This window comes from Drosophila montana, unplaced genomic scaffold (genome assembly GCF_035044405.1).
Source record: "Drosophila montana isolate Dmon_TW-CO22-7 unplaced genomic scaffold, ASM3504440v1 contig_1505_1, whole genome shotgun sequence".
Lineage (NCBI taxonomy): Eukaryota > Metazoa > Arthropoda > Insecta > Diptera > Drosophilidae > Drosophila > Drosophila montana.
In genome coordinates this window covers 3,460,383-3,473,943 of record NW_026996452.1, presented here as the reverse complement: position 1 = coordinate 3,473,943, position 13,561 = coordinate 3,460,383, and the positions used below count along the sequence as shown (strand labels likewise).

Sequence of the window (13,561 nt, the reverse complement as noted above, 5' to 3'; positions counted from 1 at the left end):
TTTTTATAGCTAATATTTATATGTATCAACTCGCGGGCTGCAGTTTATTTATCAAAGCGACGGACAGCTGTCGCCTGCCACGCCCAACTCCCCCCTCAACACGGATTAGATGGATTTATTGTGGCTCTGGCAAATAAATTGTTGTTTTTTCCGTGTCTGCTAAGCCGCATTGTTATGTTTACCATATACCAAATATTTTGTTAAGCTCTTACAATATTTGCATAAAAAGTTATGTTTTGTTAGCCCAACAAAATATTTGGTGTTGTTTTAAAATAGTCGGAAGGCGTCAAGTGGATTTAATTATACTAATTGTTTAGACTAATTGAGCGCAGCTTATAATTCTCTTTAATACCTTTTTTTAATATTTAAACGGGAAAAGAAAACGGCATTGAAACAATGGAATTGAAACGGCGGCATAAGTCAGTGCTGTGTAACACCTAAGGTTTTTATGAGATGTGGCAACACTCAAGAAAGCAAACAGCTGTTCGCACTTTATAAAATCTAGTTATTTCATTGAAATAATTAAAAAGTGAACACAAACTCACCCAATTCAAATACTCCAAACTCAGCGTATTGTCCATTTAACACTATATCCAATATGTTTTCAGCACAGCACTCGCTTGTGAGCTTATCGGGATATCTTCCGATTAATCGACGGGCTGGTACACAGCATCCATTATGTTACCAGCTGCTAATTCCGGTCACATTCCGCACGTTATTTGCATATGAAGGGGTTTAGTAAATGATATTTGCAGTTGGTCCAAGCTGACGGTCTGTCGACACGGATGACATGTTTCGAGTTAATTAAATCGATGTTTTGCTCTGCTTTGTTTGAATGCAACAGCCAAAACTGTGGACATGATGCGGGTTGTCGACTTATTGATTTCCCAAGGGCACCATACAAAATTTGCCTTTGCCTGGGTCAAGTATCCGAAATCAATGAAACGGGTCTTAAATGTACTGTGAAAATGAGTTTGCTGCCAACGAACTACAAAATAGTTGTACATAATTGTGTTCCACGCATTTTATCCAGTTGAAGCTGGAATCAGTTGGGCTCATTTCTTTCTTCTCCAGAGGCAGCTGAGGCCGAGATTGTTTGCTTTCTTTTCTACTCCGTTTGGGCTCACAGTTTTACATACATACATATATATATATAGATATATACTGCACAAGATCAGACAGTGCCCATTTCAATTATAAGCATTATACATTTATCAGCCTTAAGTCTAAATTTCTTATTCCAAAGAGTTTTCATAAGCTTTTAACTTTAGTTTAAAAATTAGTTTTTATATTTTGATTGGAAAAAGTAGGATTTTCAGAAATTAATATGTTGCGAATCAATCCTAGATCCCAAGGTCTACGACCGAACATTCCATATCATTACAGCTACAGTAATTCTCTTATATACTGTTCAAGGATCTGCCATATATATATATATACATGGTCGGCGCTATAGTATTACTTTAACATAATGTGCAACAATTAAATGTTGGCTTTTAACTTAATTTTTTATAATTTTTTTCAAAATGCATTCGCTTAACAAAATATATGTAAAAAACTTGTAACTTTTTGGAATTATGTGATACGCCACGTTCTAGCGTGGACTTAATGCTTATTTCGTAATTGTTTATATAGGTTTACATAATCTGCAACGATCTGGCGTTGTCTAATCGATTCACATTGTAAAATGCATCTGTTGAACAAAAATTGATAAATGTAAATTGTGAATTCCTCTCAGGGCGCATGCAATTATACAGTATATAGCTATATATATATATGATATATAGTGCGGATATATGTACTCGATACATAAATTGAACTCTAAAACTGCTGCGCATTGGCCTGTATGGAGTGGCTGCAGCAGGGCTGCTCCTCATCGTATTCGGCGTGCTGCGGCTGCTCCTCCCTAATGGCAATAGACGCTTCCAAAACGTACTGTGGCTGCGGTGTTCGTCTGGGCATAGAGCAATCCTGATCGTCTTGCTCAGCCTCCTCCTCGTCGGCGGAATCTGGCGAGTAGAGTGGCGCAGCGCCCATTTCTCCCACATGGCCCACATACTCATTTTCGTCCGTGTCGCTGTCGTAGAGCTCGTCCTGCCCGCCCAGCTCGATCAGCACGCGTCGCAGATAGCGCAGCTCATCCTGTGCCCGCGATACTTTGCGCTCCAGCGCTTTCATTTGGGCCTGCGGTATGAGGGGGCAGCCGAGTGCGTGCAGAATTTCCATTAGCGGATCCGTTGGCAACGGATCAATATTCACTAATTGCTCCAGTATTTGCAGCAATCGCGGCAATATGCCATTCTCGTTTAAATATTTTGTATATTGTTCTTCTTGAGCGGACATTATTTCGCAATTTACTTTAAAAAAAACGCGTGCAAATAAAATTTTGAAGAACTGAAGATCACATGATAGCGAAAATAACTGTAATAAGGTGCACCGTGGCGCCACTGGCGTATATTTATGGCACTAACACAAAAGGTGGCAGCACTCGCTAGCAAAATGTTGCCAGACTGTTTTACAGTTCATTTCTGTTTTGGTTCAGTAAAACAAAATTTTAGTTCTTGCGAGCAACTACAGTACACGCGCGTTTTAGAAAATCTTGTTTTAAACTTAAATTTAACTGTATTGTGGTTAATTATCAATTCCACTGGAAACTCGTTACGAATATAAATGATTCAAATTTTATACTGAACTAGTTCAAAATTGGGAACCAAATGTAAAAGATTTATCGATAAATTTTGTAGTGTGCGCTTCTTGTTAATTGTGAAATTCTGTGCCGATTTTAACGTTAACGATTCAGCTACGCATCCGTGGCAAAGAACAAATTTTCGGTTAAGAAGCAAACAAAAACGCTTTCAACGATGTCCTTTTCGTTCGGCACACCCACAACGAACCCCGGCCTGGGCGTTGGCGCCGCTGCTCCAGCAACAGGCGCTTTCAGTTTTGGCGCGCGACCGGCCACAAGCGCCCCGCCGCCTGCGTTTGGTGCAGCCACGGCCACATCGAGTCTGGCCGGAGCAGCGGGTGCTGTGGTGGGCGCTGCTGCGCCGAATTTTAGTTTTGCGCCCGCAGCTAGTGCCGCGCCAACGCTCAGTTTCGGGTCGCAAGCTGCAGTGGCTCCAGCGGGCACGGGTCTATCCCTGCCCTCCTTTGGCAGTACCACATCTGCGTCCCCCTTTGGCGCAGCCAGTGCAGCGCCAGCTTTTGGTGCGACCAACCCAGCGCCAGCTTTTGGTGCGGCCAGCGCTGCGCCTGCTTTTGGAGCATTCAACGCAGCGCCCGCTTTTGGAACAGCAACTGCTACACCCACAGTTGGCGCTCCCCCCGGTGCGTCCGCCTTTGGTGGGCCTGCAGCGACATCTGCTTTTGGTGCTCCTCCGACAGCAGCACCTGCATTTGGGGTGCCCGCAGCTGCACCCGCGTTCGGCGCAGCAACCGCCACCGTGGCGCCCTCCTTCAACTTCTCCACGCCCACGTCAAGCGCGCCGACAACAGCACCACCCGCCTTCGGGTCGACAGCCATGCCTGCTACGCTGGGCGCAGGCGTTGGCGCGTTCTCCTTTAACAAGCCGCAGGCCACGACCGCAGCCAGCCTGAACTTTAATACGACCACAACGACGGCCACGGCGCAACCTTTCAATGCGAATTTACGCCTGGGCGGGAACAACACCATGGCGCCTGGGGGTACCGGCGGCATCTTTGGTAAGCCACTGACGACGGGCACACAACCAACCGCAGCGCCGCCTATATTTGTGGGCCTGGGCGGCATCGATGTGAGCGCCACGCAGCCCAAGCTGGGTGATAACAAGCAGGATGGGATTAAGGTGAGTATCGGATAAAAAAGAAGCCAAATCAGAAAGCAGCTGCAGCACACTTCACCTGTCATTTTCAGATCAAGGAGACCCAGGTGCCGGATGAGATAGCCAAGACCGTGGATGCGCTGAAGAGCTACATCAAGCAGCAAAAGACCATTTCCTCGGACATTGGACGCACCTCGACCTCCAAGCTTAGCAATGTGAGTCACGAGATAACCAATCTGCGCTGGGTGCTGCAGAACGTGGCCAATTCGGTGGATGCGAACAATCGGCACATCAAGCAGCTGCGCAGTGAAACGGCCAAGGCAATACAATCCCTGGAGATGGCGCAGCGCACACAGGATACGCCCGCCGGGCTACAGTTCGAGAATAGCGCGCCCTTCCAGTACTTTCAGTGCCTGGTGGCCAAGTACGAGGAGGATCTGATTGCTTTCCGTCAGCAAATCCTGCTCACGGAGAGCCACATGCATGCCCTGGCCAATCCGCAAAGCATTTCGCCGGATGATCTCAAGCGCGGCTTTCGCCAGTTAAACGAGTCCTTCATCTCGCTAGCCGGACGCCTACACGAGCTGCATCAACGTGTCGAGGAGCAGAAGGAGCACTATTTGAATTTGCGCCGGTATCGAATGCGCGACGCCACCAATGTATTCGCCGAAATAGACAACCCGGCCGTGCAGCTATTGGAGCCGCAGCGCATCAGCAGCGGCCCGACGCCCTTCTCCAACATCTCGGCGATGAGCACGCTGAACAAAAGCTATGCAGCCGCTTCGGCGGCCACGGCCAGCAATGCGGCTGCCTCTAAATGATGGCTGGATTGGTAGTCGAACGGCATGTTTGGACACCACGTTTAGGTTTTAGTTGTTACGTTCAAGTCGAGCGGTCAATAAAGTTATTTTACAAGATTATGTCATAAGGAGAGTCAATTTATATGTGAAGAACTAGCAGTTACAATTTAGCTCATAACAATTTCAAGCCTCACTTTCAATTAGGTAAATGGGTTGATTTTTTTAAAATCGGAAATGCTCTCAAATACTTTGAAAATTGATAGCCCCTTATCCGACGATGCAAGAGGACTTTAAAAAAGTGGAACACGTATTGACTTGCTCTTCTTTTTATAAACCATTACATCTAATCTCTACTAGTGAAAAAATAAACGAATTTACAAAAGCTTTCACGCTTAGCAGAGGAACAGACCAGACTTATTTTTCACGAAAGTTTTAAGAAATATACAGCTTTCCATTATGGATTAGTTTGTGCTCTGAACACCAATCTCTCGGTCAGCACTAATTGTTGTATATTAAACGAGATGCCATCCAAGATGATCATCAAGAATCATTTAAATTGTTATAGGTAGCATAGAATATACTATATATTTCAACTCGATTGATGCCAGGAACTGGCTTAACAGACGCAGCTGCGTTGCAACTTACTTCTTGACCACCTGAATGACATCCTCATCGGCCATGACATGGGCTATGCCCACGCGCTGTGGCGAGTATTTTGTCGACGTGCCCCAGACCAGCGCGTACTTGAATTGTGCGGCCAGCGTTCGATGAATGGCATGGCACACATGCTCCACACTGACGCCCTGTGGGAACACAAATAAGATTAAATAAAAACTATTCCATTTAGATTTTCCCGTCTACTTGCCTTTCGCAGAATCAGACCATCATCAAAATCTGGCGGCGCACCGGGCTTTTTGGTGTACACCCTGATGAGCTGCAAGGACTCCCAGAGCGCCTCCAGCATGTAGTCCAAATTAAGTTTCATATTACAGCTAACCACAATGGAGTGCGGCTGTCGCGCCAGCCGATCGACCTCTTCTATAGAAATCTGATCAATCTTATTATACACATAAAGGCAAGGTAGATAGACACGATTGGCCGTGACCACATCAATGAATTCATCCTCTGTGCAATCCTCGCGGAACAGCACCTCTGCATTGAAGATCTTAAACGAGTGAAGAATCATTTGCACCATTTTCTCGCTGCAGTGCGTCAGCGCGCAGGTGGAATTAAAGCTCAGGCCGCCGCCCTTTTTCTGCTTAAAGTAAATATTAGGCTTGCGCTTGTTCAGGCGTATGCCCACCGATTCCAGCTCACGTTCGAGCAGGTCGCGATGGACATTCGGCTTGGTGGCATCCAGCATCATCAGCACCAGGTCAGCGGTGCGTGCCACGGCAATGACCTGACGACCACGACCTTTGCCCTGGGCGGCGCCCTCAATGATACCCGGCAAATCGAGCAGCTGTATATTTGCACCCTGGTATTCAATCACACCGGGTATGCATGTGAGCGTGGTGAACTCGTAGTTGGCTATGAAATGTAAGAGTTGGCGTCAATTATTTGTATTGTTGGTGCCACGCCCTACTCACCTGCTTCCGATTCGGTTTTGGTCAGTGTGGACAACATGGTGGATTTGCCCACACTGGGGAATCCAATGAGCGCCACACGCGCATCTCCGCTCTTGAGCACATCAAATCCGTCACCCTTCTCGCCCTTCTTCGACGGCTCCAGCAGTTGCGAGCGATACTTAGCTAATTTGGCTTTAAGCAGGCCCAAATGGTATTCAGTGGCTGCAAAATGGATTGGCAAATGAATTCTAACCCTAAATTCCGATACCTGGCAACGCCATTGCCAGCACTGCGAATTCCGACGCCGCGTTGTCTACGCCGGTGCTTGCAGCCACCGCATAGTCCCTACCTTTGTTCTTTTGTGTGCGCGCAATTTCGCGTTCGATCTCCGCAATCTTCTCTAGAATGCCCATGATGTTGCTTGTCTGTGTGTTGGGCGCAGCATTCAGTTAACAATAATATTTCGGCAGCTACTGCGCTTTTATTGTTGTTTTAAAGTTGGACTTTTTAGTGCTGAACAAGGCATGCATAAGGGCATCGATATGTCGAACTATCGATATTTGTTTGAACCAAGTCACAGCGTGCTTAGCTGAAAAAATTAAATTTAATTACAATTATTAAACACATTTAATATTAATTTATATTGATCTTATTTTATATAATAAATGGGTCTTCAGAGAGACTGGAATATATCGACACATATCGATACTTCGTTGCGATATTTGCCAATCGTATGCTGTAGAGTTGTCACCTGTTTTTATCTGTGCGTACTTACGGCGCGCATACAAACACCTTCAATAAGTTTAAATATTTAATTGTAGTTTAAAAAATCATAAAATATACACAAATACACATGTAAATACTGTTACAATTACAAGAAACAGCCACACACACAAATGACATTCGATTAATTACAATAGTTGTAGTAGAGAAAGAGTTTTTAGTTGGATAGACTTAGTTTTAATTGGCATAATAGCCATTGCCATCATTGCCCATGAACTCAGTCCAGCGTTGTGCATCAATTGGATCCAGCTCGGAGCACACCTCGCCCGGCTGCAGCGTGCGGCAAGTGCATGTAATGCCAATTCGCGTAATTATCAGCTGTGCCTCATAGTTGGGCAACGCGGGATCCGCGTCAACGAGCCTCTCGCTCAGGCACTGCTTGAGGAATTGCTTGCGCAGCACGCGCAAATTGTCGGCGGTATAGCCTGCAGAAGAAATAAGTATTAAAAAATATATATATATCCACTGTAAACGAGCTCTACCCACTTTTATAGGCGCTGATCTTCTCCTCGACGCAGCTGAGATCCTGCGGCGAGAACAACGGTGGATACGCCTCTGATTCGCGTATGTTGAGCACAAAGACAAAGTCCAGCGAGGAACTGACGTTGCCCAGCGCCTTGAGCAGCACGCCCGTCGACGAAATGGATGCCAAATACCAGTCTTCTGTTTGTGCATCCACTGGCGTCGCTGTCGAATCCTCGCCAGCATTGCTGCTGGTGGTGGAAGCACTGTTGCTGCTGCTGCTGCTGGCAGTGGCTGGCTCATTGCGTCGCTGTCGCTTGCGTCTGCGATACTGCGACTGTCTGGTGGAACTGGTTACCGCTGCCGCAGCTGCTGCATCCGCTGCCTGCTCCTGCGCTTCATTGTCCAGCTCCAGATCCCACAGGCTAAGCGGCGACTGTGCGGACAGCGGCTGACTGGTGGAAGTGCTGCTGGGTGTGGTGCTGCTGCTGGTGCTGCTCGACTCAAGTATGCCGCTGCGCACATCCCGATTGCTACCGCTGGGATATTTGCTGCGTAGATGTATGGGCCGCTCGTTCTGCTCCGGCAGCTGCGGCAGCTCATCATTGTACACCAGCTCATACTCCTCTGGCAGGCGCATGGCATTGGGATTCTCCACGGCCCCTGGCTCATAGTCCTTCTGTGTGTTGTGGAATGCGGCTGTGTGATAAGGTTTCTTTTTTGGATTAATGCTTGAGACTTACAAATTCTTTGTAGGGCTCCTTGATGTAACCACCAGCAAAGCTGGGCAGCTCGTTCTCCGGCACCGCCCCCGGCAACAGCTCCGGCAGCGGATGCTTGTGATGCTTTGTGTACTTGACCGGACCAGGCCGCTGCTCCTGCTGCTGATCGGCTGCATCTGTGGCGGCCTGCCTCAGCAGTTGCTCCCGATTGGCCAGCAGCTTCTTGAGCAGCTTCGGATGCTTGAGCGGTGACTGTTTGCCCGCCGGCGCCGGTCTCTGTGTGCGATTCAGATGCACCTCCAGATCATCTGTGCTGAATAGCACTGCGCCCGGCGGCTCAATGTGCCGGGCAATGGCATACAGCTTCAGCACCATGGATTCGTTATAGCGCAGCCGACAGGTGTCCGCCCGTGCCTGTAAAATGATGTCGCTGTCCGGCACAAACTCGTAGGCATCCCTGGCATTCGGCCTATTGCGGCACTGCAGCTGCCAGTGCAGAAAGAAATCGCCGCCAAAGCTTTGCGAGATGGAAACGCCACCGAGCAAACTGTTCGCGCCGCCAGCATCCGTCATCATGGCATTGAGCAGCGGCTGCCCGGTGCGTCCGTCCAGTATCGTTGTCTGCGAGTAGTAGTAGACGGGAAAACCTGGACCCGTATTATACTTGACCATAAAATCGGTGACATTGTCGCGATCAAAGTGCCCGGGCACAATGGCGCTCACGCATTCGCTGGCCGGGAACGTATAGTTCCAGAGCATCCCATAGGTGTGTCCATCGTAGGCATAGACGCTGCTATTGAAGGCGGCCACCACGATATCCGAGATGCCATCGCCATTCAGATCGCTGAGCACGGCAGGCACCATCAGACCCGAGCCGGTCTGCTGATGCAGCGGGATGAAATGCTTTTCGCTGGTGTGCGCCATCAACGTGAGCAGCCGCAGACTGTAAATGCCGCCCGGCGTATTCTGTCCGCCGGTCAGCATGAGCAGCAGCTCGGTGCCGTCGGCCTGCGTCAGCAGCTGTATGGGCACAAACATCTCCTCGCGATGCGGCGTGGGTATGCTGCGCAGCACCTTGCCCGTTTTGCCCGAGATGAGCTTTATGTGGCCCGCCTTGGACTCCTCGCGCTCCTCTAAGTGTGCAGCTATCAGTTCGGGCACCTCATCGCCATCCAGATCGCGCAGCACATTGATCGTGTACAGATCCATGACAATGGGCGAGTTGGTCTCCACCTCCAGTTCGTGAAAGTTCCAGATGACCTGACCAGTGCGTCCATTAATGGCAAATATCATCTGCAAATACGAAATATAATTTAAAGGCTGGCGAGAATTAGCTGGCCAAACTTACGCCCAGTCGTCCCGCCGCCAGGCAATCGATGCCACCATCTCGATCTATGTCCGCATTGCAGTGCAGCGAGAACACATTCGCCACACTCCACGTTTGCCACAATAGGGAACCATCGCGTCCATTGAGCGCCACGACGCCACCCTCGCAGGGCACATCGTCGCCCTGTTGGGCCGACTTGCAGCGCGGCAGCGGTATGCCCTCGTAGTGTATGTTGTCGTCGACGCCATAGCCAAATATGACATCCCGGATGCCATCCCCATTCAGATCGGCCGCTCGCAACGGACTCTCACTGTTCATTCTGGCCAGGCTGCGTGTCCACAGTCGCTGTACGCTGATCTGTGTGCAGGGCACGAACTCGCTGCCCAAACTGCTGCCATAGCTGCTACCCGCAGCGGAGAGGGCCGCCAGCTGCGCATCCTCGCCCCACCAGTGATGGATGCGCTGCACGGGCAGTGGGAACAGCGTCAGCATCAATGCCGCCAAACTGAGCAGTGCACAAAGCACGGTCAGCGCGGCAAGGCCATAGCAGAAGGGCTCACACCAGCGGCAGCAGCGTCGTCGCTTGTGCTGCTTCATGATCGGCGTGGAGCTGCTCCCAGAGCCGGAGCTGTGCTTGCGGCGCGGCGCCATCAGTGGACGCTTCAGGCCCTGCTCTTCGCTGCGCTGTAATGGGTATTTGGTTAAAAAATTAGTTAAGCATGCGCTGTGTTCCGAAATGCGATTTTGCTTCAATTTCGCCCAGCAAAATCAAGGCGAAAGTTGTCATATTCAACTAGAACTTAAATGCGCGTCATTTCCCTGCAAATCCAGCCAAATTTCAATTTTATGCATTCCAATAAACAATTTCGCCTCAATTTCCCAAACATCTGTTTAACTCACTACTTATGACTGAATCGAATCGATAAAACCCATATATATATGTATAGTCGGAAGTAAATGAAGCCGAAAAGAAATTTAGAAATAATTTGAAACAAGTTTGGCTAACATAAAATAGGCAAAAAGCTTTACAATTGCTTATAACAAATATTTGACGCCTTACTTTTCTGAAACTACCACCGAAAGTGGAAAAAATTGAAGCACAATGATAAAAAAATGAGAAGAGGAAATGCAAGTGAAAAGACTCGGAATAATTCTTGAGCGTTTCAGTTTTCCGGAACTAGCACGGAAAGCGAAACAAAAGCGAAAATAAATTTAAGAACATTTTTTATATAATAAAACTAATTTTCTTGCATATAAAATTCAGAGAAAAGCGTTTTTGATATAGATATTTATATGTATATGGAAAGATATGTATATATAAATATATTTATCACGTAAAATATATCTGAAATATATATATCCACCGAAAGTGAAAATATATTTAAGCACAAAGACAAAAAGGAAGAGGATTTGCAAGTAAAAAGACTCGGAAAAATTCTTTAACGTTTCAGTTTTCCGGAACTAGCACGGAAAGTGAAACAAAAGCGAAAGTAAATTTAAGAACATTTTTTTAATAAAACAAATTAATTTAGTTGCACATAAAATTCAAAGAAAAGCGTTTTTGATATTATATAAATATTTATATATGCAAAGAAATTTATATATAAATATATTTATCACGTAAAATATCTCTGATGCCGTAGTTTTCTGGAATTACCACCGAAAGTGAAAATATATTTAAGCACTATGATAAAAACGAAGAGGATTTGCAAATGAAAAGACTCGGAAAAATTCTTAAGCGTTTCAGCTTTCCGGAAAGCACGGAAAGCGAAAGTAAATTTAAGAACATTTTTTATATAAAAAAAAATTAATTTTCTTGCACATAATATTCACTCATTTGATAAAAATAGTATATATTATTTATGCACTTAAATTGTAAATCTGTGACTCACCTTTGCAGATCTGGCGTCCTTGATGAACACCTCATCGTCGACATCATCGCTGATGTCCTCATCAATTGAGGAGTCCCGTATGGCGATGCGCTTGGAGGGCACATATGGTCGCAGTTTGATCATGTTGGGCCACGCTTCCAAGTTGCCAGCGCCCAGCGCCTTTGCCTGCTTGCCAAGCGTTGCCTATGAATATTATATTTGTTTTTCTATTATTGTTATTATTACGAATTTTCACAGCCGCATTTAATGCATTTGTTTTGGGTGTGCGTGTGTTTCGCGTTTTTATTGGTAAATGCAGCTCAGCGATGCGCGTCTTTGGGCCGTGTAAAAATCAATAGCGACGTCACGGCGCAGCGCTCAGCTGACAACATGTGAGTGAGATTGACGCATGCGCCTTGAGCCCAAACGAGAGCCTTCTTCCAACCCCCAGCACAGCCCTGCCAGCGCCCAGCTGCAGACCGCACACGTGCTGCCACAACGTCGGTGGCTACAGGTTTGTTTATCAACAATGGCGACAATGACGCACTTCTCGTTGTTCTCCACCTGAGCGCAACTGTTGCTTCGGCTGCCAGTTGCCCGCCCCCTTAGGGGTTCGGCCGAGGCCCAGGCCCCACACGAGCGGGCACAACTCCCTTATTAACCACCATTTGAAAAGGCGGTTCAATGGCCTCGCTTGGCGCTTTCATGAATGAGCAGCCTCCACCCAGAGAGTTGGGGGCAACTTTTAGCGGCGGGCTGCAACATTCCATTCAACAAACTTCCGCATGCATTCGTGCAATGTGGGTCACAGGGCTTCATTTTTGTTGTTGTTTGTTGTTCAGACATGACTTATTAATTTTTGAATAGATTTGCAGTTTGTTTGAATACCGGTTCGGTGCTTACCTGAAATATCAGCGCAAAAGCCATATCTTAATGCCTTTTTTTTGCTACGACCTTCGTTTAGTTTCTACGCACAATCTTTGCTGGCCCAAAGTCATAACACAAATGTTATTCTAAAGCGTCGAAAATTCACAGAATTTATTTTTCATTTTCAATGACGTAATGCTTGTCAAAAAAAAAAGGAGAACCCCCCCCACTACAAGCGTAAAAAACTATTCAAGCTAAAAGCGCGCCAAAAAAAAAAAAAACAAACAGAGCAAAAAACCTTTACGGCAGCTGCCACGCCCCGCATCGCACCGCCAGCTGGCATCAGCAGAAACTTAAGAGCACCACTTGCGGTACGTGCGGGCGGGCGGGCGGTACGTGCGGTGGCTGGTTGTGCTTTAGCTGAAAAGCGTCTCTCTACAGGCTGTGTGGCAAGTACTTGGGTCAGGTCCAAAAGCAGCGCCAAGCTCGACTGCATTCGAATAAACTATAGAAAAATCAGCGGCTTTTTATAGCGCAGTGTTTGGGCGGAGGTGGGCGGTGGAGAATCTACGGCAAGTAACTTAAGTGTGTGTTATTATCGCATCAGAGATAATTTAATAACGATGACGAGTTGTTGTCGTTGTTGTTGTTGTTGTTGCTTTTTCTGTTGCTGTTGCGGTTGCGGTTGCGGCTAAGGAAGGCCAAAGGATGTGTTGCTCAAGTGTTTGCGGCAAGGCGTTGAGTGCTTCGGCTTGTGGGCGTGCCAAAAGGCCGCATGCAGGTTGGGGCATCGAACAAAAGTATATGCATAAAAATATATACGCATACATATATAATGTGTGTGGCTGGCTGCTTCAAGGTTAGCTTGGCCCTCGCAGGTGAGGACAGGGCTGAGTTTTAATTATAACTTTTAATAGACACCTCACTAGATTGAGCCCTATGTCTCGGCCACTTAATTTAATTACGTTTTTTTTTTTTAGAAAACTAATCTATTTGCTATTTTATATAAATGGCTGTCTGTATTTTGTCTATATCATCCTCCCAACATCTCTTTCACTCATTCTTGCTTTCAATTATCTTTTGCTTATTGCATTATTGCTCTCATTTTCAGATTTTCATTTTGCAAGACTATTTCGAGTCAAAGAGAAGCTGCTCCATGTCACAGTCTATAAACCTTTAAATGATACTCTTTGCACTCCATTTGCTCCGATTCTTACTCTCTTACATTCTTTCTGTGATGTCTCTGTCCATTATCCCTTCTTCCACTTTTCCTCCCAATAATTGTCTCTCTTCTAGCTTTCACTCTCATTGGCTTCCTCTCATATTGTCTCTGGCTCTTATGCCTTCAATCTACAGTCTCT

The 13,561-nt window shown here is 46.8% G+C and overlaps 4 protein-coding genes across 5 annotated transcripts; 1 reads left to right on the top strand and 3 right to left on the bottom strand.

Annotated features, from left to right (window-relative positions):
• Window positions 1-1,248: 1,248 nt before the first annotated feature.
• On the bottom strand, window positions 1,249-2,405 carry LOC135433915 (uncharacterized). The gene has a single exon (XM_064690208.1). The coding sequence runs from the start codon at window positions 2,341-2,343 to the stop codon at window positions 1,822-1,824; it is 522 nt and encodes a 173-aa protein (XP_064546278.1). The 5' UTR covers window positions 2,344-2,405; the 3' UTR covers window positions 1,249-1,821.
• A 310-nt stretch (window positions 2,406-2,715) lies between these two features.
• Nup58 (nuclear pore complex protein Nup58) lies at window positions 2,716-4,720 on the top strand. The gene is made up of 2 exons (XM_064690198.1): window positions 2,716-3,824; window positions 3,893-4,720. Exons 1-2 carry the CDS (start codon window positions 2,862-2,864, stop codon window positions 4,619-4,621), a joined length of 1,692 nt encoding a protein of 563 aa, XP_064546268.1. The 5' UTR covers window positions 2,716-2,861; the 3' UTR covers window positions 4,622-4,720.
• Window positions 4,721-5,054: 334 nt separating this feature from the next.
• Window positions 5,055-6,690, bottom strand: LOC135433895 (developmentally-regulated GTP-binding protein 2). The gene is made up of 4 exons (XM_064690186.1): window positions 6,518-6,690; window positions 6,190-6,390; window positions 5,466-6,130; window positions 5,055-5,403 (listed from the first exon to the last, which is right to left on the bottom strand). The coding sequence occupies exons 1-4, from the start codon at window positions 6,579-6,581 to the stop codon at window positions 5,242-5,244; spliced, it is 1,092 nt and encodes a 363-aa protein (XP_064546256.1). The 5' UTR covers window positions 6,582-6,690; the 3' UTR covers window positions 5,055-5,241.
• A 276-nt stretch (window positions 6,691-6,966) lies between these two features.
• Window positions 6,967-12,391, bottom strand: LOC135435503 (uncharacterized). 2 transcript variants are annotated; one of them, XM_064692593.1, is made up of 6 exons: window positions 12,237-12,391; window positions 11,355-11,537; window positions 9,484-10,146; window positions 8,157-9,428; window positions 7,438-8,092; window positions 6,967-7,376 (listed from the first exon to the last, which is right to left on the bottom strand). In XM_064692593.1, the coding sequence occupies exons 1-6, from the start codon at window positions 12,258-12,260 to the stop codon at window positions 7,129-7,131; spliced, it is 3,045 nt and encodes a 1,014-aa protein (XP_064548663.1). In that variant the 5' UTR covers window positions 12,261-12,391; the 3' UTR covers window positions 6,967-7,128. The 2 variants fall into 2 exon arrangements, with proteins under 2 accessions (XP_064548663.1, XP_064548671.1); XM_064692601.1 differs by having other exon boundaries at window positions 7,438-8,089.
• Window positions 12,392-13,561: the final 1,170 nt, after the last annotated feature.

Coding starts and splice junctions, on each gene's coding strand:
- LOC135433915 (XM_064690208.1), bottom strand. CDS start 2,343: ATGTCCGCTCAAGAAGAACAATATACAAAATATTTAAACGAGAATGGC.
- Nup58 (XM_064690198.1), top strand. CDS start 2,862: ATGTCCTTTTCGTTCGGCACACCCACAACGAACCCCGGCCTGGGCGTT. Junction 3,825..3,892: donor ACAAGCAGGATGGGATTAAG/GTGAGTATCGGA, acceptor TGTCATTTTCAG/ATCAAGGAGACCCAGGTGCC.
- LOC135433895 (XM_064690186.1), bottom strand. CDS start 6,581: ATGGGCATTCTAGAGAAGATTGCGGAGATCGAACGCGAAATTGCGCGC. Junction 6,131..6,189: donor CAAAACCGAATCGGAAGCAG/GTGAGTAGGGCG, acceptor TACATTTCATAG/CCAACTACGAGTTCACCACG. Junction 5,404..5,465: donor ATGGTCTGATTCTGCGAAAG/GCAAGTAGACGG, acceptor GTGTTCCCACAG/GGCGTCAGTGTGGAGCATGT.
- LOC135435503 (XM_064692593.1), bottom strand. CDS start 12,260: ATGGCTTTTGCGCTGATATTTCAG. Junction 11,538..12,236: donor CTTTTGCGCTGATATTTCAG/GTAAGCACCGAA, acceptor TAATATTCATAG/GCAACGCTTGGCAAGCAGGC. Junction 8,093..8,156: donor AGGAGCCCTACAAAGAATTT/GTAAGTCTCAAG, acceptor CACAACACACAG/AAGGACTATGAGCCAGGGGC.